Below are 25,237 nucleotides of genomic sequence, written 5' to 3' on the forward strand. Positions count from 1 at the left end.
TGGTCTGGCAGACGACCAGCCAGGCGGTAAGCTGCCTGGGCCTGGCCAACGTAGAACCCTCGATATTTGCCGTTTTTCATTAAATTCATGGTGTGATTTCCGCAACGCTTTTCAGCTTCCGGCAAAACGCAAACACAAATCACAGTCTTTTTCTTCCGTGCCCATCGAGTGTTGTCAATTTGAAAATATGCTTTACGAGACCATATTATAATAGCGGGCGGTTCCCGGCTCACCTCCTTGTTGCAGGCCACAAATAACACAACGGAAGAGTCGAAACTGATATATTTTACTAGTAATAAGGGCTAAATTATGAAAGTTTATAATGCTTTCGAAGTTTAGAGCCTTTTAAATAAAAGCTTTGGCAAAGCTCGGCAAATACATTTCTTTCTATAAGTTAAGGATTTTATAACTTTCAACATATTAATTTGTTATTTAATTGAGGAAAGAGGAAAATGCATTTAAATAACCCAGAATACGGCGAACTTAATAACAGACTTCCTCAAATGGAAGGTGAACGCACCCCAATGAATATTTTCTTCCAATTCCCAGTATTAAATTTTAAGTTAATTTTTTGCACTTCTATTCCCCATTCACGTGACTTGCAATTTCACGTGTCCAGAGCTGGTTGGAACAATTGGGAAATGAAAATGAAACTCAATTGATAAAATCAATACACTCAACGCTCGCAAAAAATCAAGTCAAATATCAAATATTTTGCCTATCTGTCTGCATTGATTAAAATGCTGAAAACGCGTATGGAAAACAAAAAAAAATATGGCTGCCAAGCATTTAATGGATAAAATGCGCTGTGTGGCACTTATGACAATGGACCATTATGACACCTTAAATCATAACGGCATAATCTGCAAATATCCAGGAGAGTGTGTGCCAGTGTGTGTGTTTACGTGTGTGTGTGTGTTTGTGACTGTGAGGGGATATGAATATGTTGTCATAAAGAATGAAAATTAATTGAAAATGCATTTTGCATGCCATTGTCTTCAATTAATTTTCATTTCAATCATTTCCAATAGCAAGCAAATTGAGTGTGTGTGCGTATGTGTCTGGGAGGGGCATAAAAAAAGAAGTGTGGGAGTCCATTATAAATTTGTTCAGGTGCTCTTCTCAATGAGATTACCATTATGGTCTAGGGTCAAGAAACTGGGCTAAGCCAGCCCTTCATATGTTTTGCGAAGTATAATAACTCATCATATTAAACTATTTTATTCGACAAATCAAACAAGATATTTACTTAAATATTTATGCAAGATAATTAAATATTATGTTTAATATTTTGGGCATATATATCAAAAAAGGGTTTCAATGGAAATATTACTATTATTAAAATGCCTTGTATTTCTTTTAATACAGACAATTGATGCAAGCTTAACTTCTGCGGCTAATCATGAAACTGTTTAAGTGGCCGCAGAACAGGGATTGTAGAATGCTTACTTACATACTTGCTCGCCAGTTTAAGTAATCTTAAACATAATTATTAAATATATTAAAATAAATCTAAAATAATTCCATTCGTAAAATATCTTCATATTGTTAAAGTGGCGCCCGAGCAAGGACTGAATTCTCCCTTCTTCTCTCTCGTTCCCTCTGTGCATATGGCCAATGCCTTGTCAAGTTACTTGGCTCAACTACGGCAAGTTCAAGCCGCTTAAGTCTTAATTGGCTCATAACTAGTGCAAATAACAACCCCGCCCCCCGCGTCAACTCGTCAAACTCATCATGTTCTGCATGTTGCCCTGACGACCACAAATCGCTTGCACTCTTCAATTACCAAGAGCTATCATAATGTATTCAAAATCTTTAATGTAATTAATGCTGTTTGTTTAATGAAAGTTGTCGAAGCGCCAAGGCCTAACACACACTCGCACACATGTACACATAAGCACACACGCAGAATTCACACACATATTTGGGCACCTAAACACAGCCTATGTTGCGTAGGATATTTAAGCATGCAGCCAGGACATTGTATAGCTGCTTTTCTTGTTGTTCTTGTTGCTCTTGCTGTTGCCAGTCATGTAGCGGACATGCAACATGCAACATGCAACAACAACAACAACAACAATAACAATAACAACAACTTGTGCCCCACACACGCTGCTGTCGCACGCACCGTTTGGATGTTTCAGCTTTTGCGTTCGTTTCTAATCATCGACAACTGTCCGGGCCATAGATTTTGTTACCTTCTCCCCGCCACGCCCCGCCTCTTCCGGCGCACCCGACCACCTTCCGTCTGCTGCTATGGATCGAAGCCGGGATTCGGTGTTCGGTCCCCGCCGTGGCCTTCTAATGCGCTAAAGTGCTTTTTCGTAAAAACAAGTTACACTTTGCAATTTGCACTAAATCCCACTTGGCTGTGGCCGGGCATCGCTCCAATGGGCAACGAATCCATTGCATAGGCCAGCCCCCATGCCCTTTAGCCCCCTCGCACACCCTGTTCAGCCATGCTACTTTTCTGCCTCCTGCTCGGTGTCTCTTCTGTGTGCTTGTGTGCAAATCCTTTGGCCGTTGCGTGGCAATTAAAAGGGATTTTCATGGCTAAAACGTATTTATTTTACACACACACACATACACACTCACACGCACGCACACGCACGCACACTCATATGAACTTCCTGCATTTCCGCCCTCTTTCCAAATATTCAGCTCGCTTAATATTTGATTTTTGATTTGTGGTCTGTTGTTGTGTTCTGTGTGCTCTGCAGGTCGGTAGAAAGCAGGAGTTGCCAGCGGAGCGGGGGACGAGCGGTTGGCTGGCTTATTGGAATGCTGGTAAAAAGCTCCAAGGAGCGACAGACAGTCGGGCAGGTGGCAGGGTATGTGTTCAAGTACTCATATTAATTACTATTGATTTTAGTGCGCTGTGCGCGTTAATGAAATTGAATTGCACGCTACAAAATGCCGAACCGCACAGTTCCGCCCCGCCCTATGCCGCCCATACGAAAACCAAAAAAAAAAAAAAGGGACGAACAACAAAATCAATAAAATAACCGCAGTGGCACAATTTCAGTTTGTTTTCTCTCTCTCTGTTAACAAGGTGCACTGAACTTGTCCTTTACACAAATGCCAACGAAGTCTGAAGGTTTTGAGTTAATTTTTTTCTGTGAAATATTGCCAAGGAATAGGCTAATGTTATGTCTAATTCTTTTGGTGCATGTGAATTTAAACATGTGCTTTTTCTCTAAATATTTGAGTCTTTCGCTGGTTCAACTTAGTGTCTCAGGCGTGATTGAGCACCGTTCTAAGCTGGGTTTGGACTTTCTGCATATTAATTTATTGTATTCGCTAGTACAAAATGCAAATTACATATAAAACCTTTATTTGTTCAAATATTAATTTAACAATACCTTTCAACAGCGTTCAACGCTTTTTATTGAATTTCCTTAATTTATGTAATTTATTTATCAATTCGAATGATTCACGAAAACTGCTTTTCCAATTGCACTGTTCATTACAAAAGTTCGAATACCAACTCGTCTGTACTTCCGCTTGCCACGAAACTTGACTGATGTTTACCAAATGGGTAGGCAGTTTGTGCGTCTGACGTCACACAGAGAGCATCCCTTAGCTGCAGCTGAAGTATAAGTCCACTAATTCCGAAAGTCTGGCATCAGGCTGGGCAGAGCCAATGCTTTAAGTGCCGCACCTTGCCTCAAAATAGCCACCGCAATAATTTGTTAAAGCTTTAATCGAACGGCAACTAGACGCAGCCCCAAAGGGTGGCTTGAGCCTGGACAGCCGTCCAGTTGGTGGCACTTGCCACCCCCAAACGCAAACACCTTGCAACCACCGCAAAAAGAGAAAGAGAAGAAGAAAATGAGCGGGCAACATAAATTTCATTTCATGCCAATTTATTCAATTGGGGTTAGAGGCTTAGATAGCACTAGTTGCGGCTCGGCGGGGGTTGGTAGTTGGCCAAAAATCAAAATAAATGCCGCCCTGCAACCGAGAAGCGTTTGTCACATGCGACTGAAATTAATTCGTTTTTGATTAGGCGCAAAAAATCAATTTCTCGACCAAACTGAGTTTTATTTGTTTATGGCCAGCATCAGTTTTGGCCATGCCACGCCCACCACATTTTGTCAGCTGTTACGTCACATAATTTGTTGCTGTTGCTGTTGCTGTTGCTGCGCGGCAACAGTTGAGGCCAGCCACCGCCCTGCCCCTGTCCTAGTCGTTTAGACGTTTATTTGTTTTGGCTGTAGGTAAATGCAAATTCAAGTGGGCGCAACTTGCAGCATGATTGCGGGAAAGGGGGCAGGGCCATCACTGCCGGGGTTTATAAATCAACGCCGTGGGAGCATCAGCTTGTGCTGGCAGCTTCTCCACCAGCCGCCATGTTGACAATTTTTTGCGTCAGCGACCCCTTGACCAGCAAACGATCCCAGGCCCAGACTGCGAACCCCAGCCAGACCCATCAGTAATTAACACATGCAGATTTCAAGGGATGGGCTGAGGGCCGGCGGGTGGGGGTGGCTAAATCTGTGCAGGCTGTGCGGGGAGACAGGACACTGGCACTGGCCAATTTGGCACAACTGTTGCCAGGCAGGCGCCGAATTGTCCGTTTGCCTTTTTGGGGCGATTTAATTTCAAATTCAATATTGGCAGCAGCATCGCATAGACAGGGGTTTAACAGACAGGGAGACGGGGCGGAGGGGGTCCAACTGACAGTCGGACAGACAGTTGGCAATTTGTTGTCATATGTTTGGTCGATTTTCATTTTATTTGTGCAACAACTTTACATAATTAATGGAAAGAGGAATGGGGGCGGGCAATCGGGCATCAAATGTGAAAACGATTTGAAAGCAGGCGCTGATTTTGCTGAACCCTGCAAAATTGGCTGCGAGATATCAATAGGTTGGACTTCTATTGGTAGATACATATTTTTGCTAATTAAACTACGGTTTTAAGCGGTTTACATTTTAGGTCGACTAACCAATGGAATTATGCAATAAATTGCAAATAATTATTTGCATTTATTTATTATAATAAATTACCAAAAAGTAAAAAATATTTCTAGGTATAAATTTGTCTGTCTGTCTGTTTCATTTATTTACATTTATTTACACAATTAATAATAATGAAAAATATATTAGTACGTTTTATATGTAATTTTTTATTTTGCAATCAAATATTTTGAGATATATTAAATTTTTTTTAATGATTATTTTTTAAACTTTTTTTATGGTTAATGTTGGCGAATTAAATTTTCGGTGAAACTTGAAATTGAATTGTTAAAATCATTAAGTTAAGTTTTGTTATGTTAATAAAGTTGGTTTTAACATAAGAATTTACTTGATATATTTTTGCACATTCAACATTTACAAAGGTATTTGTTTACAGGGTATTTGCTAGACCAGACAAATTAAACCAAAAATTCTTTCCACATTGAAGAAACTTAAATATTTGACAAGAAACCGAAGCAAATATATATGAAATATTGCCCACACTTTTAAGATGCGCAATTTAAATAATTAATTAGAAATTTGATCGAACATGCAAAATAAATAGAACGCAATAAATAAGGCCAGCTGCAACTTAATGCATACTTAATTATTCTATTTATTGCAAATAATATGCAATAAATGCATGCATATATCGTATTCAATTTAAGTAATTGTGATTTATTTATGCGAGTGCTCCACATTGCTGCAAATGCTTTTTGTTTCTCTGTTTTTTGGCAGCCACTCATCGATTACGTAATGCATTTTAGATTTCAGCAAGTAGGTCGCTCGCATATTACGCATACGGCGCGTGCGGCAGCCCGAAAATATGACACGAGCTTGTCATAATGCAAAGTTTAAATAAATGATATACGATATATGAGAATTGCATATAGAATTAGGCTTGTGTGTGAGTGTGTGCATTCGAAAAAGCCCATAAAAAGCAGCCATAAAACCCTTTCCGCACAACGGAAATCCCGCTTCAAAACAAACGCCATTAAAAACGAGGTCAGACAGAGCAGCAGCAGCAGCAGCAGCGGGAGGAGGGACGAATGCAGGGGTTAGGAGCGGCGCTTTGCCAGCAAGTGAGTGGGTAGTAGATACTTCAAGGACTACCAAAAGTCAAAAAAATAAGACAATTTAGAGCCTCGAATGGTGGCACGAAAAATATATATCAAAAAAATTCTTCAAAGTTTTGCGCAACAAACAAAAATATAAAAAAAAAAACAAAGTGAAGGAATATAATATAATATTTTAAGAGTGCGCATAGGGAGTACCATAAAATATGGGCGCAACAAAAAAGTTCAAGTTTAGGCATTAGAGAGTGAGGGACAGACACACAGACACACACATGCACACACAGGAGAGCTGTCTGTGTGGCAAGGTATTTATTTTCATAACGCAACACAACATAAGGAAGCAATAAATTTAAGCTGACTGACGACAGTTTGCTGGGGCCTGGCGGGGGGTGTGGTAGGGTTGATACTGCTAGGGGCGGCTGCTTTAGCTTAGGCGACAGCATTTGGGCTGCTGCGGGTGTTTATGGCGGGGGCATGCCATGCTCTCTGCCATGTGTCGTCTGCAACTCTTGTGTAGGTAAAATGCCAGCAGACGGGTTTGCACACATATTGCATAGTTATTGTTTTAAAGCTTAAGCTCCCCCCCAACACATCCACCCACCCGTGCCCCTATCATTTAAATAAATTTTATGCAATTTAGTTAAGCTGTTCCCTAGCTCAAACCCCACCGCCCCCTATGCCCCGCACCCACCACCTGACTCCAGCTGCAGCGGCTGAGTGAGTGAGTAAATGTCATTTAAATATTTGGCTCTCTACTCATGTGCTCCACATGCTGCTCATGCCCCAACTGCTTGATGTTCTTCTCTGTGGCATTCCAATTTCTTTTGCACCGCCTGCTGCCACGCCCACAGAGTGTCATAAAATATTTAGCTCGGCTGTGTAGGGAGGCTATATGTACCCATATACATATACCCTGCCTAGGTTTTGTTGTTAGCTCCTGCTTTGGCTTTGCGATTGTGTTTTCCAGCTTTTTCTGACTCTTGTCGTATGTCAACGGCGACTTGACGGAGTTGTTAGTTTTACAGTTGTTCTGTACCTGCTGTTGTTGTAGTTTACGTTTTTGTTGTTGTTGTTGCAGCACATCATAAAATCATATGTGAGCAGTCGGTGCTCTGTTCGTTCCTCGTTTTGGTTATTTATGTTTGTCATGTTGCGTTTGTCAAGTTTTTGCACTTGAAAGCATTATGGCTTAATTCTTATATGAGCCCCGGCACGGGAGCTTACATGCCAAATGCTTGTATCTATACATATATATGTGTGTGCATGGGCGTGTGTGTGTGCGTGTTTGGAAATAAGCACAAGCAGGTGTCACAGACACCCCGTGAATTTTAACTGTAGTTACGCATTGTTAATTCACATCAAAGGAAATGTCAAAATGATGTCGGAATTGGCATCTGAATTTTAATATCAGCTGGCATCTTAAAGATCTTGAGAATTTCTAACACCTAATAAAAGTCTTAAATAGTTCAAATATGAATCTATTTTATAAAATTATCCTTTTGAGAAAAATTCTTGAAATACTTTAAAATAGACTTTCCAAGTTATCTTTAGTTTAAAAGTTACTTATTGCAAATATATATCCAGAAATATTGAGATATTTTATAAATAAATTCCGACATCCATAGAAATTTATAAACAAATGAAGCCCTTCTTCCAACTTAAGAAATCTCTTCCAAAATGTATTCAAAACATTTGCGAAAATACTGCCAGATTAAAATCAAAGTTGTTTTTTATTATTTTTGGTTTTTAATGCAGACTTGAAGGTTCATTTTATTCAATTGCTGCTATTTTAATTGAAAATTCCATAGAAAACGCAGCCGACATAGTTGAAGAGTAAATACCAGATATAGATGCACAAGAAGGCGCCACAACAAGAGCTTAATTGAATCAATCTTAATTAAAAATTGTTATATATCACAAAAAATTAGTCTCAAGTTTTGTTGGGATTGCAAAAATGTTGTTGCATGAAGCTTGCCGCAAGGTGAAAAACGAGGCATATGCCAACAGCTGTTGCAACAATTTATTTGCACAAAAAATAAATATAAATATGTATGCATGTGTTTGTATATAGCAAATGTCAAATGTGTGTTTACATTGACCAAATACACAAAGACACACATACATACCCATATACACTATGCTATTGAGCGTTGCCTTTAAGGAACAACAAAGAAAATTGCTTTAGTAAATCCAAACGAAAATAAACACAAAAACAGAACTTGAGCTACAAAGCAAACAAACTCATATACGTGTATATGTGCCCAGGGTCTAAGGTGCGCCCAGGTGAGCGGGCAGAGGTTGGGCGGCGGGAGGGGGCGCTCAGCTAGGAGCTACTCGTTGACGCTTTTAGTTGGCGTCACATTTGCCAAAGTCAAAAAGGGTTGAGCTTCAAGTGTTTATGTCTCGCAGCTATGACTGCTGCCCCCAATGCCACACCCACTTGTGGCAGGGTGGGCGAGAGGCCACAGGCGGGGGCGACGACACTCATATTGCGCCTTATGTATGACACTTAAACATGCAAAGCTGCTTGCCAAGATGATTTATATTAGCCATGATTTCTAACAATTTCTAGCACTTTACCTCAACCGCTGCCTCTTTTCTTTTTGCCCAAGCGTCGAGGTGTTGATTGTTGCTGAAATTTTGCACACCAGATGACGGACCCGGAACGTGGCAACATGAAACAGAAGTGGGTAATTCGCACACACACACACACACACACACACAGACACGCACACACACACACACAGACACGCACACACACACACACAGACACGCACACACAAAGCCAAACACACGTGGCGTATGACATATTTTTAGCCATGATAATAACAACTTATTCATCTTAACTTTTTTCGCTACCCTTTCTGCGACCCATTTTTAACAGCACGTTTGAAGCGCACGTTATGGCTCGCTACTTATGGACCCATGGACATTTATAAAAAGGATGAGCTCAGTGTCAGAATGTGTAAATAGCAGAGACTTATGAATGTAGTCAAATTTTTGCCAATAGCAAGTACTCAGTGAATCCAATAGAAACTTTTAGGCGTCGTCTTCCAATAAGAAATCAGTTTATAGCCCACAGTAGGGACTAGAAAGCAGCCTGTATAGCAGGAAATATAGCTCTTTATGGTAAACATTTCGAAAAAGGTATCTAAATGTTGACTTTTACATGTATTATCTGTTTGTTGATGCTTTCTTTAAGTCTCTGAGATGTCGACATTAATTCGTTTTCTTTTCTATGTTTCTAGCATCTTTATTGAGGAAATCTCAGTGATAATATTCAATTCCCAGAGCAGACAATATACATTTGATTTACTTGATATCAAACATAACCAAACTCAACCAAATTTCACAAAATTCGGAATATATGAAAGAATAATCCGATCTTTTTTGTTTACAGTTCTATTGTATGCTGGATAATGATATTTTACTTTTTTCCCTAAACCTCAACTAACTTTAAAACAGTTCTTAGGATATCTTTCCCAAACACTGTCTGCACTTGGCTAAAAGTAATGCAAATCGAATGCAAATATCAGCAACAAATTCATAAATGCCAGCGGAAAGACCCACGACATGCACACACCGAGTCGCAGTGGAACCAAGCAGTTGTTTATAGGCAATGCGACCGGTACTGGCCACAGTACCGTGTAAACAAAGCGCGTGCACAAGGCAGTTAAAACAATTACGGGCCACAAAGCAATGCCGACGGAGTGGAGAGGGCAGCCAGCTGCTTGGGCCACGCTACGTATACGTAATATTTACAGTCCAAGAGCGGCCGTTGAAGGGGCCAGGGGGGCAGGGGCTGGCATGCAGAGAGATGGCACACACTTGGGCTATCAAATTAAGTAATTGCATAATTGTTTCACTAGCATTTTACTATGCCCCAATGCCCCACGGGTGACTTAACCAAAAACCAAGCGACGAGCTTAGCCAGCACAAGCAAGCCCACTACACCCCCTCCACCCACATCGTCCCTCTCCGAGGCACTTTTTCGGCTTGGCTTTTTATGTGTGTGCGGCGCGTTTTTCTTTTATTTGCCTTCTGCCTCAACTAATCCCCGCGGCCTGCTGCTGCTGCTACGTGCCTGTCTTTGAGTTTTTGTAGGCACTTAGTAGCCCGCCCGCACCACACCCGCCCGCCCGCACCACTCATAAATCAGCGTCAAATCGTCGAGGGCTTTGCCAGAGCGTCGTCGTTTCTAATTGTTTTGTTATAGACACATATCCGTAAGATTCCGTGCCATGCCAAATGCAAAATGCAAATGCCCTGTAAAGCAGCCCTGCCAGACCGCAAATGTTGTAAATGCCCACCATTACCATCCCGCCCCCTTGTTGGCGACCACATGTACACACACGGGCACTTGCACCTGCCGGCCAGCCTTGCGGTTAGCCAACATTGTTGCCTCCAGGCAGTCGCCAGTGCGGGTCCGGTTCGGACTGGCCTGGTCGAGTCATGATAACGCCAACACGGCGGTCAAATATGGCGCTAACATTATTAGCTCAAACTTTGGGCCAGGAAGCTAGAGGCAGGTGGAAAGTACAGCTAGAGCTGGGCCATGCGATGTTTCAGTGCTTACGCTGGACTGGTTAATTGTTTGAAATAAAGTGTAATTGGAAATTGTGCATATATTTTCATAAAATATAAAGCAAAAGGTAGAAGTTAGAGCGTGCGAGCAGAGAAAGAAACTCTCCAAAGCACTTACTAAAGCAGGAAATATATGGTGGGTAAAATCTAGATACCAATCTTGCCTAGAAGGTTAATTTAACTACCTTTTTATCTTTGGGAGAGGCGGGAGATGGAGCTTTGCAAGTGTAAACTGTTTTCAATCTAAAGAAACATTTTTGGACAAAAGGAGAGAAGGTTTTATAAAGCAACAGCAGTGAGGGCAAGCAGGCCATAACTTTTTTATCATTTTATCTTTTATCAAATATATATTTTAATATGTGACCGAATGCCGAACGGTTTACTGAGTTCTTTACTAAGTCGCACATTCGTACCTATAGCCATCTATATACGCATAATGTCCATTATCTTAATATACCTTATCCCCCTCGTAATATCGTATTGTGTGTAAAGCCCACTTAAGCTGCCCAGACACACCCTTCTACTCTGCCATAACTCTACCTTAAGCCTGCTTGCTTAGCACCTCCCACATCCTCTGCCATATGCCATGGCTGCACCAAAAATCTTAATTGCCTTTCCTTACCTAACCTATTGATGTGTCTGATGCGCCAGTTTTCCATTTAGTTTTTTACCAGCGCACACATTGCCCAATTTGCTGTTGGCTCCGGGTTCTTTTTTTCTTCATTTTTATTTATAACCCTTTCGCATGGAAGTTTTAGCTTCTGTATCTTCCTTTGTGCAGTGCGTTTTCAGCATTTATCATTCCTAATTACTGGGACTAAGCTGTTTGTCTGTTCGACTGTTGCTGCTGCCTCTCGGCTGGGGCAGGCAACACACTGATTGATCTATGCCTCTCTGAGGTCTGGACGTGCCCAGTGTTCTGCGCTCAATTTATGGTCTGAGGCAGCGCGGCATGTGGAAGTGCAACAGCAACTCGGTTGAAAATCTCATTTGTTGCGCTTCGTTGCTAATTTTAATATTATTTTTGGAAATCTTATAACTTGCCCTTCAGCTGGCCCCCCTATACCCACCTATAAGCACCCTTTTAGTGGTGAGCGTCTCGCTTGATTCTTTGATGCCTCCGAACTGTTGATGTCTTTATTGCAGTTGCTGTTGCTCTTGTTGTTGTGCTCTTTTCACATTATAATTTTCATTTTTCGTTCATTCATTCAGTTTTCGTGTCTGTGGATCTTCATTCTGGCATCTTTACGCGACTTTGACTGTCTATAATTGGCTGTCTGACTGTCCCCCTTCCCCCCCCCCCCCCCTGGATTTGCTATGGCTCTGTGCCACTCTTCTCTCCCAACTTCGCCAATCTATTCTCTTTAAGGTCTTTGGGCGCGGAGAATTGCGGGTGTGCGCTTTTAATCAAGATCAAGCGTGATAAATTAAAGTCGCTCTGGGAATTGAAAGGCGTTGAGTGTGGGCAGTTCTGGTAGCACTGATTTCACAGTGTCTTTGGGTTGGTTTCTCTTTATATAGATAATAGAACTACAAGAAGTTTATGTATTAAATGAAGGTCATGTGTGGAATGGGAGAAACAATTTAAATCTAATATTTACAGAAATTGTTTCTTATCTCATTACATTTTATTTTATATAATAGGAAATTCTTTAACTTCAGAATAGTTAGAGACTCTAATCCCAATATACATAGAATTTCTTTAATCGATTCGAATTCTATAAATATACAAAAAATGAGAAAAACAATTCATATTTAGTATTTATTGCACACAGAAATTATTTATTATCCAATAATGTGGATTTTTATGAGAAAATTCGGTAAATGCAGAATAATTATGTACACAACAAATATTTATTGCATACAGAGATTTTTTATCCGAAAATATTTGATATATAAGGATTTACTATAATCTCAAAATAATTATGTAATTGTATGCCCTAATTTTAAAATTTAATTTGAGTAGAAATATTTTTTATCGAAAATAGATAATTTTTTTTCTTACCCAAAATATGGTATAAGAAAAAATAATTAAATTAATATCAAACAGTTTGTATTAAAAAAAACAATCACAAATGTTCAATACTTGACTCTTGAAGCTTTATAAAATATCAATAACCATTACCATAAGTAAAATGCTTTCAGTTTTCGGAGCTCTCATCTTTCAATCCGGTAAAAACATATCATCATAGGAAAAAGCTTGTACGAACTTATTGATAAGATTGACAAAGCTTCGGGTATAGACAGGCAAAATGGTTGATTCGATTTCGTTCCAAAACTCAATCCAATTTTCGTTGATCACGCGATTAAGTAAAACAGTTAGATCGGTGTTCTCCTTAAATAGATTATCAGCCGTCAATATCCAACTATAAAATAGACGAGCTTAATACTTAGCTCCAGAAAGAACTTCAATTATGGCTTACCGATCCAGTTCGAAGAGTGGTGCCATATCGTAGACCTTTAGATAGCGTTTCTTATTGCGATACTCCATGAAGCCCTTAATTGTGATCGTTATGCGCACATTCTGCATATCAGATTTCGTGGAACCACTTGAGTTCGTATAAACTATAATGCCACGCCCACGCAGCTCGTAGTTTCCATGCATGGCGAGACTTGGAATTTTCAATTTCACTTCAACTTTATTTTGTTCCGGCTCGCGGTCTAGTCCCGACAGAGATATGATAGTTGCATTTTCAAAACCCTTAAGAACCTGATTCTTCAACTTGTAGCTTATCCAAAGGGGCCCGGGTGAGTTTATGAGTGTGATGTCCTCCACTTCAATATTATCGAAGGGCGGTAAACCCATTTTGGCATTACCTTTGGCATAGCGCCGTATAAATTGATTTGTACTCCTTGCAATGCATTTGTCATCTCCAAAATGGCATTTCTCGATATCTGAAGCTGTTGATGGTCCAGGTAAATAGTTATTTTTGGGTACTTTTGGAACACTTCCAGCTCACCTACGTATCTGGAGGGCGCAGATAAGAGTCTTCCACGTGAGGCATAGCAATGTTAGCTTAAAATATATTTCACCGATACACTTCATAATGCTTTCAGAACTTGTTAGCACAACAGTTCACACAATAATCTTATTTAACGTCAGATATGCACATGCAACAAGTCACAGTTGCAGTGATTTTTTAAAATATAAACCTGTTTGGCTGCGTGAGAGCTTTAGATAACATTGAGAAACTAAACCCATTCACCTTACACAGATAATAGGAAGTGAGAGTGTCTCAATTAGCAGTTACTGACTGTTAGATGCTCTGTTATCCATGTAAATAACACATTTAGGGAGAGATTCAGGAATCTTTGTCGGAGTTTGTCATTACTGAACACACAATGAACTGTTAAGAGGAACATAAGCATAATAAATTTGCTAGCTATTCTCAAAAACCAAAATTAAAACAAGTTAACGAACATGCAAAATGTGATGCTTTTTGCCAAATATACCCCTATTAAACATGTAAACAGTAAACAACAATAACACAACTAGCAGGTTTATTAGCATAAATAATAATAATACTTGAGAAGTTTAAGTCAACTAGTTTGACTTACATATTATAAAAACATATCATCGTAAGAGATAGTATCAAATATATTATTCAGCAGCTGGGCACCCGACCTGCTAAAACTGGGCGAAACTTTCGGCTCGATATCATTCCAGAGCGCCAGCCAGTTTTCACGGTAGAAGCGATTCACGACAAGCGTTAGATCCAAATTGTGTTGATATAAATCGCCCAATTCAAGAAAAAAGCTACAAAATATATAGAAAATTAATTACACTTTTTTCGGCTTATGCCATTTAACTGACCGTCCCAGTTCGACTTTCGGCATCAGTTCATAGATCTTAAGATAGCGCTTCTCCTGCCTATATCTGACAATCACCTTCAAATTGAGCGTCAGGCTAACATTTTGGAACTCCGCATAGCAGGGTCCCGTAGTGTTGGTTTGCACCATGGACAGCCAGCGCATTTGCATCTTATATTGAGATCTATGGACTAGTCTGGGTATACGTAGCCCAATCTCCACTTTGGCCTTGGTGGGGTCCTGTTGGAAGCCACTCACGTGCGTAACGGTTGCATTCTCACAGCCATTAATCACTTGATTAATTAGCTTAAAATTCAACCACATGCTACCAACTTGGGGGGCCTCAAATAATTGTAGATCACCTGGTCGGAAATCATTGAAAGGAGATATGCCCAACTTCGGAAGACCTTTGGGATAGCGTCTTATGAGCAGATTGATGGCATTTTTAATGCAATCCCCTTCATCATAGCGACATTTCTGTATATCAGTAGCTAATGGGATATCATTTAGAGGAGGATGTTGTCAAGTATCCTTTGAAATCACTTTTTACACTCACGTAATTCGGCACCAAAAACCATTTCGAGGCATATTACGAATGTAACTAATGCACGCATGATTATACTCTTATAATACTATCAAGTCTAGCTTGGAGAACCTACTAAGTACACAAGTAAGCTGTAAATGATTCAATATAAATTTATAAATAATATTAAACTGTCGACTGCTAATAAAAAATCGTGCAAAGCTGTTAACCAGTTTCGTAGAGTACTTGGTTTACACTGGGAGAAAAATAACCGGACAAACAGCGAGAGTTACAAAACCTGAACCTATTAAAACATTTTTAACTCTCATATTTTAACAGTTTTTCAATTATTTTTTTTTGTATGCTACAAGAGTCTTTTTGGATTATCCAGCGAGAAAATATTAATCAATTTTGAAATATAAAAGAAACAATCAATCTCAGTAGCTGTTTTTTACAACGGGTTTTTGTTTTGACAATTATCGGGTAATATCACTATAATAGCTAGGTGATACAAGTACATGTAACTTCATATCGTTATTTACAAAATTTGGATACGTAAAGTTCAACATGCAAACATCTGAATAGTCAACTTCAATGTATGCAGCCTCTTGGATATAGATATGGATAAGATTCTTATTGCTATATCTTATAACTTTTAATAGAAAAACTGTCTGAGTTCGTTACTTTACATTTTTAACCTCAATTTAAAATCCGTAGAGCTCAACATCTTACTCTTACGGTCATCTATCACGCTTTAGTGGACACATGTACAAAAATTAGAGTTTCTTCGACATATCGCCTTTCTCAGCGCTTCTCATTCGCTGGGTATTGGTATTCAGTATTCAATAAGCAGCATTTTCTGCTTACAAGTCAATTTACTTTTGTTTTATGTTACATTTACAGCTCGGCGTTGCACATTTCGACGCATTTCACAATGAAACTGCCCAAAAGGCAATAATCATCAACTTACACAGCACATGGCCGTGTTGTACGGACATATGTACGAGTGTAGATGTACTGGAAATCAAGAATAACAAGAAAATGTACAGAAAAGAACAAAAAGAAAAACAATAACAATTTTTGCTGTTGCTGCAACATAAACAAATATCAAACGTGGCCCGACTGCAATGGGCCTCCGATTCTGATACAGGCCTGTCAGTCAGCGCCTTTAGTGCATACCAAAGCATACTCAATATGTATTCCACATATATCAAGAAATACTAAGAAACTTTTGCAAAAGGCACCTTGTGCTTTTTTGCATATAAATTAAAGAGCCATGAATGCGGACCATGAACGACAGAGTCCAAAAGACAAAAGGCACAGAGCCGAGAGACCGAACTAACCCAAAACCGAAGTAAAAGGCAAATTGCTGTCAACCAAAGCCATTTGACAGGGGCTAATAGCTAAGGTCAACAATTAAACTCATTTTTCTGGGCTGCACTAAAACTGTCTGTTAGCTTTAGCAAAAAACCACCCCTCCCGCCCCTCACCCTGCACTGCATTTATTTTAGTTTGCCCAATGCTCCTCGCAGCCCCCAACCAACCCGTGTTACTTGACTCTGAGGCTGCTAACAAATATACCAAAAACACAGGAAAAATCAATCGCCCGCACTGTCAATGCGCCCGCATTTTCCGGAGTTTTACTATTTTGTTTTTTTTCCTTTTTCTTTGGGGAGGGGTGGTGCACCAAAAATTTTACCTACACACGCGCTGGCTATATAAATATTTGTCATGACCGCCTGACAATATTTGTGCAGACTTTGATTCTGTTTTTAACAGAACTTAACAATGGGTCTGTCGACAGTGACATGAGGATCGCATGTGAGATCGGAAAAAACGTTGTACCACTTATTTGGTTAAATATCGAGTATAGTTGAATTCATTTTAAATTATGTCAATTCCAAAAGTTTTATCTTTAATAAATAAATAAATATATGAAATAGTAAAATAATTATTTTAATAATAATAGAAATATTAGAAATAATATTTAATATATATAATACCAATGAACAATATATATATGATATGAAATATATTTTCGACTTACCAATTTTTATTTTTCTTAGAAATTGCTTTTATTATAATATTTCAGGAAAGCGTTCTATAAAAAAAAAATAGTTTTATACTTATAAGCAAAATTATTGAAAATATTAAATGGTTTTGCAAGTAATATATATTTTATTTATTTATTATCCTAGAAACAGCATTATTATTTCCGTTTTAAATAAATGATTGCAAAATTAAATTAATTAAAATTAAATATAAATATTTATTAGTTTATTTGATTAATATATTTAATATTAATATAAGTATTAAATAAATCTTTAAGGTTCGTGATAATGGCGTTGATTATGCGGATTATCATTTTTAATTACAAGAATATAATCATTTTCTTTGTTTTGTTATTTTATATATTTAATTTTTTTTGTGAAAAATTATAATAATTAAAATAATGTTTATATTCCTGTAAAGCGTATTCTAGCTTCGTCTTGCTGCATACGAATTTCTTATTAGTTTTGATGTTGTTTCAAGTTTTTGAGTAGTATATAGAAATTTGTAGAGCTGCGCAACATTTGTTGTTTGTTGTTTTTGCGCAGTTGCCTGTTAAAATAAATGCATTTTGTGTGTGCGTGTGTGTATTTGCATTTATGTTTGTGTGTGTGTGTGTGTGTCGCATTGCATTTCCGCTTTGCACTGCATCACAAAAGTATTTCGAATTAACAGTAGTAAATCAGGCGGCGCTCGCAGCCGTTGCATGCGCCACGCCCCACGCCACTGTCCTATGTCAAAGCAAACAGTGATGGAGAATAGGTAGGGGGCGGGCAGGGACAGAGCAGAGAAGAGAACGCACAGCAAATTGTTGGGTAAACAAATATCGAAATGATGCGTGCCACAGTCGCTGCTGCGGGCTTTGTGCATTTGGTTGCATGTTGCAACAACCGCCAGCCCCTCTTCCTCCCCTGACCATACCCCAGCCAGTGCTTTGGCCTGTATGATAAATATGAATTTCTGTATGTCTGCCACGAATAAAACATTCCCAACAGCAGCATGTCAGCAATGCACTTCCCCAGTCAAATCTCTGACAGACGTCATTCAGGAAGTGACAAGTTGCTTGGTTTACTCCCAACTTGAATTACGCATCGTGCAGCGGGCAACAGGTGGAAAATTTTTTTTTTCTTGCCTTTGATAGGAAACAACCTGACGTATTGGAGATAGCTGGCAAAACTCACGAAATACCAGTTAAGATATATACTCTCTAATAAGACAGGCTGTTTCCTATCATGCATAGGCATGTATTAATTCATAATTCATATTGACAGAAAAAAAAATCAAACTCTCTATCTCTCTCTCTCTCGTGCTCTATATAGAGGTAAAATTTCTTCAATTTTATTGGTTCTGGTCAGGATGACCTAAACTTTCTCACAGACTGAGTAAGTTTTTCAGAGGTGGCCAACCTCTGCGATCTCTTTTCGATACTATCGGCTGTGAATATTCCGTCTACATCTTTCATTATGTTCGTATCCTTCCTGATTCTTCTTTCTCACTACCACTTTCTGCCTCATCTCACTCTGTTGTTTTATTTTAATTTCTCTTAATTCTCGTCTTTAGCTATCTCTTTGCATTCTCTTTTTTTATCTCTCTCTTGCTTTCTTTACCTCAAATATTTTTCTTCGTTTCTAGCCTTGTTCATCTCGTTCAACTATATTCTTCTCTCTAATTTAATTACTTATTATTATCAAATAAATCAACATCAAAATCTCACCTAACCAAAATGTGTATATGTTTTTTGAACCTTTTATTGACAATATATATTTTCGACTTTGATTAAACAATCGAAAGCAATAAAATAAAATTTTCGCCCGCTTACCAAATTGTATATAACAAATTCCCAAGTTCCTATGAAATTATGGCCAAAATGCTCTCGTCACTGTTCTTTGGGAACCAATGGAGTGACCCAAGAAAAAATAAGGGTTGCGAATGCTGGCGCCCCGATGTTCCGAACTGTGGACAGGTGGATAGGTCCAAGAAAAGCGAGTACTTTGAGAGCGACCTCGAGGACATCGCCAATAGCCTGATGAAGGTCATGCATATCTGCCGGCTGCGCCCGTGGGAGGTGAAGCGCTGTAAGGAGCTGATCAAGCGCGCCTTTCGCCACTACGAGGAGGTGCGCTACAGGGTGGATCGGGTGCCTAGTAAACGCTTCAACAAGGAGAACTTAGTGCACGATCTGGCCGTAGAGGCGGGCATGAGTCGCATGGACAGCCAACTGGCTTATGGCATAGTGAAGCGCGCCTTCCGGGCGTATTATCACGGCTCCGGGGAGGGTGGCAAGCGCATGGAATCGTTGTCCAAACAGCTGCGACATCGCTCCGAGTGCCTCTGGTTGCATGCGGCCAAGCGGACGGCGCAGATTTTTGCCGTTCATGTGGGTCTCATGTACTCGGAGGAGCGACAGTACGAGGAGTGCATCGAGTGCATCTACAAAGCGCTCTACGAAGAGCTGAAATCCCGCATTATCAACGAGGATACCGATGTGCGCGGCTGCGTCTGCGGACAACCCGATCAGACGCAATTGGAAAAAAAACTAAAAGGTTGGGACACCGTATCGGCCGCCACAAATATGAGCGCCTCCACTGTCAAGACGACGGAGCTGTTTTTCAATAAGCAAACCTTTAATATCAGCAAGCCGACCTCGCCCATCTCAATGCGCATGGAATACACGATGATATCCATGGAACAGATTGTTACCAATCTCGACCAGTCATCCCAGAAGATCAAGAGCTCCAACCAGTCGGTGAAGTCCAGTGGCAGCAAACGTGTCAAGAAGAAAAAGAAAAAGAGGGAAACCAAATGCAACTGTCCCGAGATGCAGTGCTACGCGGATCGACTAGCGCCAGTGATAACCGCCGAGTGCACCCAGGGTCCGTACGTGTGTCGCTGGGTGCCCTTCAACGAAGAGGAGGAGACCTTACCCAAGCACCATGTGCCCTGCCCACTCATTGACGAGATTTGTCCGCCCTGCGAGAGGGACGAGCGTTCCTGCGATGATGAATGCACTTGCACCTGCCAATTTTGCCAGTGTCGGCCAGCATACGATGACTACATGGAGGAGGCACATGGCGAGAAGTTATCGGCCTCTGGACTGGAGGATCACGATACGGATTATTGCTGGCTGGCGCCGTTCCGCGACTTTCCTAGGGTAGAGGAGGAGGAGGAGGAGCAGCTGCCAGAAGAAGAGCTGGAAGAGGAAGAAAACGAATGCCGTTGTACGTGTGAATACAAGCAACGCGGTTGGCCGCATCTCTTCACCTATCTGGCGCCCTTCAAAGATGTAAGGCCCAAACCAGAGCCTGAGCCTGAGCCATGTGTAGAGTCGGAGCAGCCCAGGCAATCACCGCCCTACGGCATTTCAATGACATGCTATCGCTGCTGGAACGACCCAACCGAATCAATTGATGAGGAGGATTACAATACGCCCTGTCCATACATTGAACTGCTCAACGCTGTGCACAATCCGCCAAAAGTATCGGGCATCAATATGGATGTCACTGTCAAGACCCAACACTATCCAACACCGGACATTTCGCGGGCCAAGAATCAGCCGGTCAAGGGACAAGCGTCCAGGTCGGACAGATCCTCGGTCATCGTCAAGCGGAACACTATTGCAGCTCTCGAGTCGAACATGAAAGCCGTCCAAAATCAAAAACCCATCCAGACGTCTGCCAAGCCAGCAGACCAAGTGAGGAAAACGCCGCCACCCAAAGCAGTGCTCCCAACTGAAGCTAAACCTGCGCCCGCCCCTGCAGCGCCTGCACCTGCTCCAGCATCCGCCAATACACAAGACGATGATAAGTTAACCAAAGAGGATATTCTGGATATGTTTGGCCTTAATAAGTAGATTAATAAACTGTTCTTTTACCATGTCCAAGGCATACAGACAGCTAAAATTTGCTTTTCAGTCAAAATTTTTAACAATCGAAGCGCTTTTATTTAATATTTATTTCATAAAGTTGTATTTTTTATTCCGATTCTATCTTCTGCTCCCGTTCAAAGGAATTCATAATTTACAATTATGATTTAGTTTAAAAATTTAATGAAATATCTGAAAATGTTGTCACCGAGCTCTGTTTAAACTTTATTATTTATATTATCACATTTCTGCGCTTCCGTTCGCCGGAAAGAATGAAAGTGTAGCCATTTGATGTAGCAATATTTTAGACCCGAAATCCTAAAAGGTTGCATAGTTTTTGTGCTCCTTTGAACAGTTGTCAATCTGAGAGGCGTTCAATTAGTTGTTGAATGAAACATAAGAGGCCCTTGAATTGAATGGCTGAAATATGCTTTGAAATCGTTTTGGCCAAGTTATTTGATACTTTTTATTTTTGTTGTTGTTCCTTGTTGCTGCATATTGTTTGTCAATAGTTTTGCACAAATTTCTGAGTGTGTGTTTGTGTTTACCAAACGAAACGTCAATTGATTGTCAAATTAAAAAGCAAAACGGAGGGCGGGCAAGGCGGTGCCAAGCTAAGGACATGAGGGGTCTCTCTTTTGAAATTGTAAACTGTTTCGTGCGGCAACTTTTGCAACTGTTTAGGGTGGCGAGGAGAGAACTGCTCCGGAGGGGCGGGTCGAACCACTTCAGCTGCAAAACTATGCGAAATACTATACAGCACGCACACAATAAAAATAAAAGGCAAAAAACCTAACAACAAACACGCATCATTTTAGCATTTTTGACACACAATATTTTGTATTGTGTGTGTTTGTGTATCTGAATGGGCGGACAGCCGCGCCCACAATGGACAACATTTGCTCGCTTGGTTCCAGTCGCACAGTCCAGTAAATTACAAAATATGTGTATGTATATATACGACATTTGCATTGTCAATAGTTTTCTTTGGGCACAAATCTCGTTAAAAACAAATCACGTACGGGGTTTCCATTTTCGGGTTTCTCAGAACTTTTCTGACTGCCCTCCCACCCTGCCGCCCGCCACGTACGAGTAATTGCAGACAAATTGTAAGGCAACAATATTGCCAGACGACCATTTTGTCGGTTGACAAGGGCCGCTCCAAAGTTTTGTGACAGACGCTTTTAAGCAGAAAATTGTTTGCTCATAACTTTGACTTGAAATCAGGGTTTGGGTGCTGACCCTGCCTATCAATAAGTATAGCAATAAACAAAATACTTTCAAATAAAGCTCAATTGAATTTTCAAGCGAAGCACTGGGAATCGAAGATTAAAACTGGAGAAGACAAAGGGAAGTATTAAAATATCAAATTTATTTGTATTTAATTTAATTATTTAAAAATAAATAACAATTTTTTAGATTTTAGAATTTGTTACCATTAAAAATCTAGATATAATGGAGCTTTTAAAGTTTAGGGTTATCCCAAGTAGTTATTTTTTCCTTTATCCGTCTGCTCTAATCAATATATACATCTTGGATGTATCGATAAATATATCGAATTGTAGCTGCTTTGTAATTTGTGGTACACATTTTTGGACTTGGCTACCATTTAAGTGGCAACTTTCGCCTTTGCATGGTACCTAAACAGATTGGTAGGCGGATCTTGCAGCTGCCGCTCTGGCTGCATGCAAACGCCCGCAACCGCCTGCAACAGTCGCAACACCCTGGCAATTACGTGCAACACATGAATTACTTACGACTTTCTCGGCGCACAGAGTAAAAGTAAAGGTGCTTTTTTGTGTATTTTTGGGGGGCAGCCAAGCATTTGAAAAGAGACACGACTTCAAATTAACACGTAAATTGCAGCGACTTAACGCGCTGCCTCAAAAAGTGTTGGCCAAATGCAATTGCCAATGGGCTGAGGCTCGTTAAAGGTTGCCCGGCTGGCTGGCAGCTAGTTGGCCGAGCTGGCTGGCGGGGCCTTGTTACAATTAATTGCATATGCCAGGCAACATTTTTGCATACCGGCAACATGTTGCAGTTAACAATAAATTAGCGTTTAAAATGCAATGGGCGCGCTGCATGGCCAACAGTCACTTTCCACTTGGCACCCTCTGTCTGAGGTATCAGCCCTAGCCTAAGCCCTGGCCCTGCACTTGGCCTCGGCTTGTTAGCTCAAGAAGATCAGGCTGCAGTTGGCTGGCGGTGATCAATCAAGTGCCTGTAATGGCGGTACCCGCTCGCAACATGATAGTTTACTTGAATTGCGCAATTAATTAGTTTCGTGTTAATGAGCAATGCAATGTGCATCAACATCATCAGCAGCAACTTCTTCATCATCGCCTTTATGTGGCTAGAGACACAAGAAGAAGACGCTTTGGCATTTCAGAAACGCTCCACACATTCGCTTGATACTCGCTGTTACGTCCAGGAATTTCTTTAATAGCCTTCATGGCCTTCGGGCCAAGTCAACGCCAGCTACCAACTGCAGAAACTAGACGTTTTATGACTTTGTTTTATATGCCTTTAAAGTGTCTGTGCACCTTCAGGTTCAATTTAAATAGTTTATAGACAAGCTGTTCAATAGATAGTACGCCTTTTTTCCAATTAGAAATAAGTTGCATGGTAATTATTTCATAGAAAAATATATTTTAAATGTTGTTTGCTGCTTAAAGTTTTGATTCTTGCACCTTAATAAAAAAAATATTACTTAACAATTTATTTTCTGCTTAGATTTGATTAAGCTTGTCCTTATATATAAAAAAAATATATTTTACCAAACTAAATTTAATTATTTACTAAGATTATTATTTAATTTAAAATAAATTATTTTACCCGTTAATTTAACTTTTCCAAAGTAACCAAATTTTTATATAAGTCGAAATTATTAATATACATACATATTTTTTAAATAAATGCGACAATTGCAAACCAAATCAAATACCAAAATAAAATGCATAACTTTTTGAATTAGTTCTTGTTTTGTATAACATTTCAGCTGCTTTTTGTGTATAGCAAACCCTCCGAATCTGCAACAGATATATATATTTGGGTTAACTTTGGATTACAAATAGTAAGCCTCAAACCGAAAAATAGTTTTTCAACTGGCAACTATATCAGCAAAAATTTCAAAATACTCGTGTGTATCATTTTTATCACTTTTCAGCATTCGGTCATTCGGTCTACAAATCTGTTAAGTCCACACTCCAACAACTTTCCCTATTTCCCACTTCCCTCTCTCTCGCTCTCTTACAGCACGCCTGCAGCTGAGGCCATCAATCAAAACTGAAACTAGCTGGGGGCGGGGCGGGGAAATATTTGCAAAATCAATAAATACCCATAAAGTTGATGTTGAAATGAAACTTTGGCCGCATTTATCTACTATATCTCAATATAAACTGCATTTGTTTTTGCCTCCTCATTTTTTTTTTTGGCCAAATAAATGCTGACAGCTAAATAGTTTTGAGTACAAAAATGTTTGGCATAGTTGGGGCCAAAATGTTTGAAAAACTTTTACGCAAAATCCCCGCCCGAATCCCGAACCGGCAGCTAAACCGCAGAATGCACATTTGCGCCGGGTCTGGCTACGGTTTCCAGCTTTAGATACGGAGTTGTTGGCTATATCTGAATCCGAGGCTCAAAATGCAGCTGCAACTTGTTTGCGGTTTTGTCGACGTCGTATCTGCTGGCTGCAAGATTGTTTTTGCGTAGTTTGCGATTGCAGCGATTCGGGCATTTTTGGCGGTAAATAGTTGTGAGCACTCGGCCCAAAATGTGTAACTGCAGCAGCGGGCGGCTCCAAGCAGCGCTTTGTGGCCACACACATGACAAATCTCATGGTGCTTTATGCCAGCCAACATATGTTGCCATTCAAAATATTTAACCGCAGCAAAGCTGCGCGCAGCGGGCCTGGAGGGGGTGTTGCGTCAGCTTGATTAATGGCAGCATTCAATGCAAGTGCATGAAAAGTTTTCAACTGCTGTTTTCGGGGCGTTTGCCGCATGTATCCATCAGATACACAGTTTGTCAACGACGCTTTCAACTGACATAATCATCAATTAATGCTCTATTAATAGAGGCTTTCCCCGCGTGCCACACTCTCCCCAACTGTCTTCTGTTTTCAGCTCGGTGTCTACGTTTTGTAGGCGCGACAACACTTAGGGCCCCAACATGTGTTTATGTCAATTTGATTGAAGAGGCACCCGAAGAAATAGGAAAGACTAACAAGCCCAGCAAGATCAACTTCTAGCCAAAAGCCGAAACTAGAAATACACTTCTAATAATACTATATCATATGGTATATATATATTTCTATATACAATAGTATACTTTAATTTAGAAATCATTTTTTAAGCAGAAAATATAATAATTA

At 40.1% G+C, this 25,237-nt stretch overlaps 3 protein-coding genes and 1 long non-coding RNA gene across 4 annotated transcripts in view; 1 reads left to right on the forward strand and 3 right to left on the reverse strand.

The window, feature by feature from the left end:
* LOC135427167 (uncharacterized) overlaps positions 1 to 25,237 on the reverse strand; it is a 203,575-nt gene that overhangs the window by 67,847 nt on the left and 110,491 nt on the right. Inside the window, exon 4 of the long non-coding RNA XR_010436002.1 lies at positions 17,002 to 17,055. This is a non-coding gene — a long non-coding RNA (uncharacterized LOC135427167). The remainder of the gene's footprint in view (positions 1 to 17,001; positions 17,056 to 25,237) is intronic.
* On the reverse strand, positions 12,571 to 13,743 carry LOC135427077 (circadian clock-controlled protein daywake-like). Its single transcript, XM_064680504.1, has 3 exons — positions 13,586 to 13,743; positions 13,045 to 13,522; positions 12,571 to 12,987 (listed from the first exon to the last, which is right to left on the reverse strand). The coding sequence occupies exons 1-3, from the start codon at positions 13,665 to 13,667 to the stop codon at positions 12,786 to 12,788; spliced, it is 762 nt and encodes a 253-aa protein (XP_064536574.1). The 5' UTR covers positions 13,668 to 13,743; the 3' UTR covers positions 12,571 to 12,785.
* LOC135427086 (circadian clock-controlled protein daywake-like) lies at positions 14,106 to 15,099 on the reverse strand. The gene is made up of 3 exons (XM_064680514.1): positions 14,988 to 15,099; positions 14,436 to 14,922; positions 14,106 to 14,378 (listed from the first exon to the last, which is right to left on the reverse strand). The coding sequence occupies exons 1-3, from the start codon at positions 15,043 to 15,045 to the stop codon at positions 14,183 to 14,185; spliced, it is 741 nt and encodes a 246-aa protein (XP_064536584.1). The 5' UTR covers positions 15,046 to 15,099; the 3' UTR covers positions 14,106 to 14,182.
* On the forward strand, positions 18,771 to 20,902 carry LOC135427129 (uncharacterized). Its single transcript, XM_064680551.1, has one exon. The coding sequence runs from the start codon at positions 18,862 to 18,864 to the stop codon at positions 20,851 to 20,853; it is 1,992 nt and encodes a 663-aa protein (XP_064536621.1). The 5' UTR covers positions 18,771 to 18,861; the 3' UTR covers positions 20,854 to 20,902.

Source organism: Drosophila montana, unplaced genomic scaffold (assembly GCF_035044405.1).
Source record: "Drosophila montana isolate Dmon_TW-CO22-7 unplaced genomic scaffold, ASM3504440v1 contig_2127_1, whole genome shotgun sequence".
NCBI classification, from domain to species: Eukaryota; Metazoa; Arthropoda; class Insecta; order Diptera; family Drosophilidae; genus Drosophila; species Drosophila montana.

Excerpts from the sequence above, each read along its gene's own strand:
- LOC135427077 (XM_064680504.1), bottom strand. The coding sequence starts at position 13,667 with ATGAAGTGTATCGGTGAAATATATTTTAAGCTAACATTGCTATGCCTC. Across the intron at positions 13,523-13,585 it reads TATCTGCGCCCTCCAGATAC|CTTCAGATATCGAGAAATGC; the intron begins GTAGGTGAGCTG and ends GACCATCAACAG. Across the intron at positions 12,988-13,044 it reads CCACTCTTCGAACTGGATCG|TTGGATATTGACGGCTGATA; the intron begins GTAAGCCATAAT and ends TCTATTTTATAG.
- LOC135427086 (XM_064680514.1), bottom strand. The coding sequence starts at position 15,045 with ATGCGTGCATTAGTTACATTCGTAATATGCCTCGAAATGGTTTTTGGT. Across the intron at positions 14,923-14,987 it reads GGTTTTTGGTGCCGAATTAC|CTACTGATATACAGAAATGT; the intron begins GTGAGTGTAAAA and ends ATATCCCATTAG. Across the intron at positions 14,379-14,435 it reads CCGAAAGTCGAACTGGGACG|CTTTTTTCTTGAATTGGGCG; the intron begins GTCAGTTAAATG and ends TATATTTTGTAG.
- LOC135427129 (XM_064680551.1), top strand. The coding sequence starts at position 18,862 with ATGGCCAAAATGCTCTCGTCACTGTTCTTTGGGAACCAATGGAGTGAC.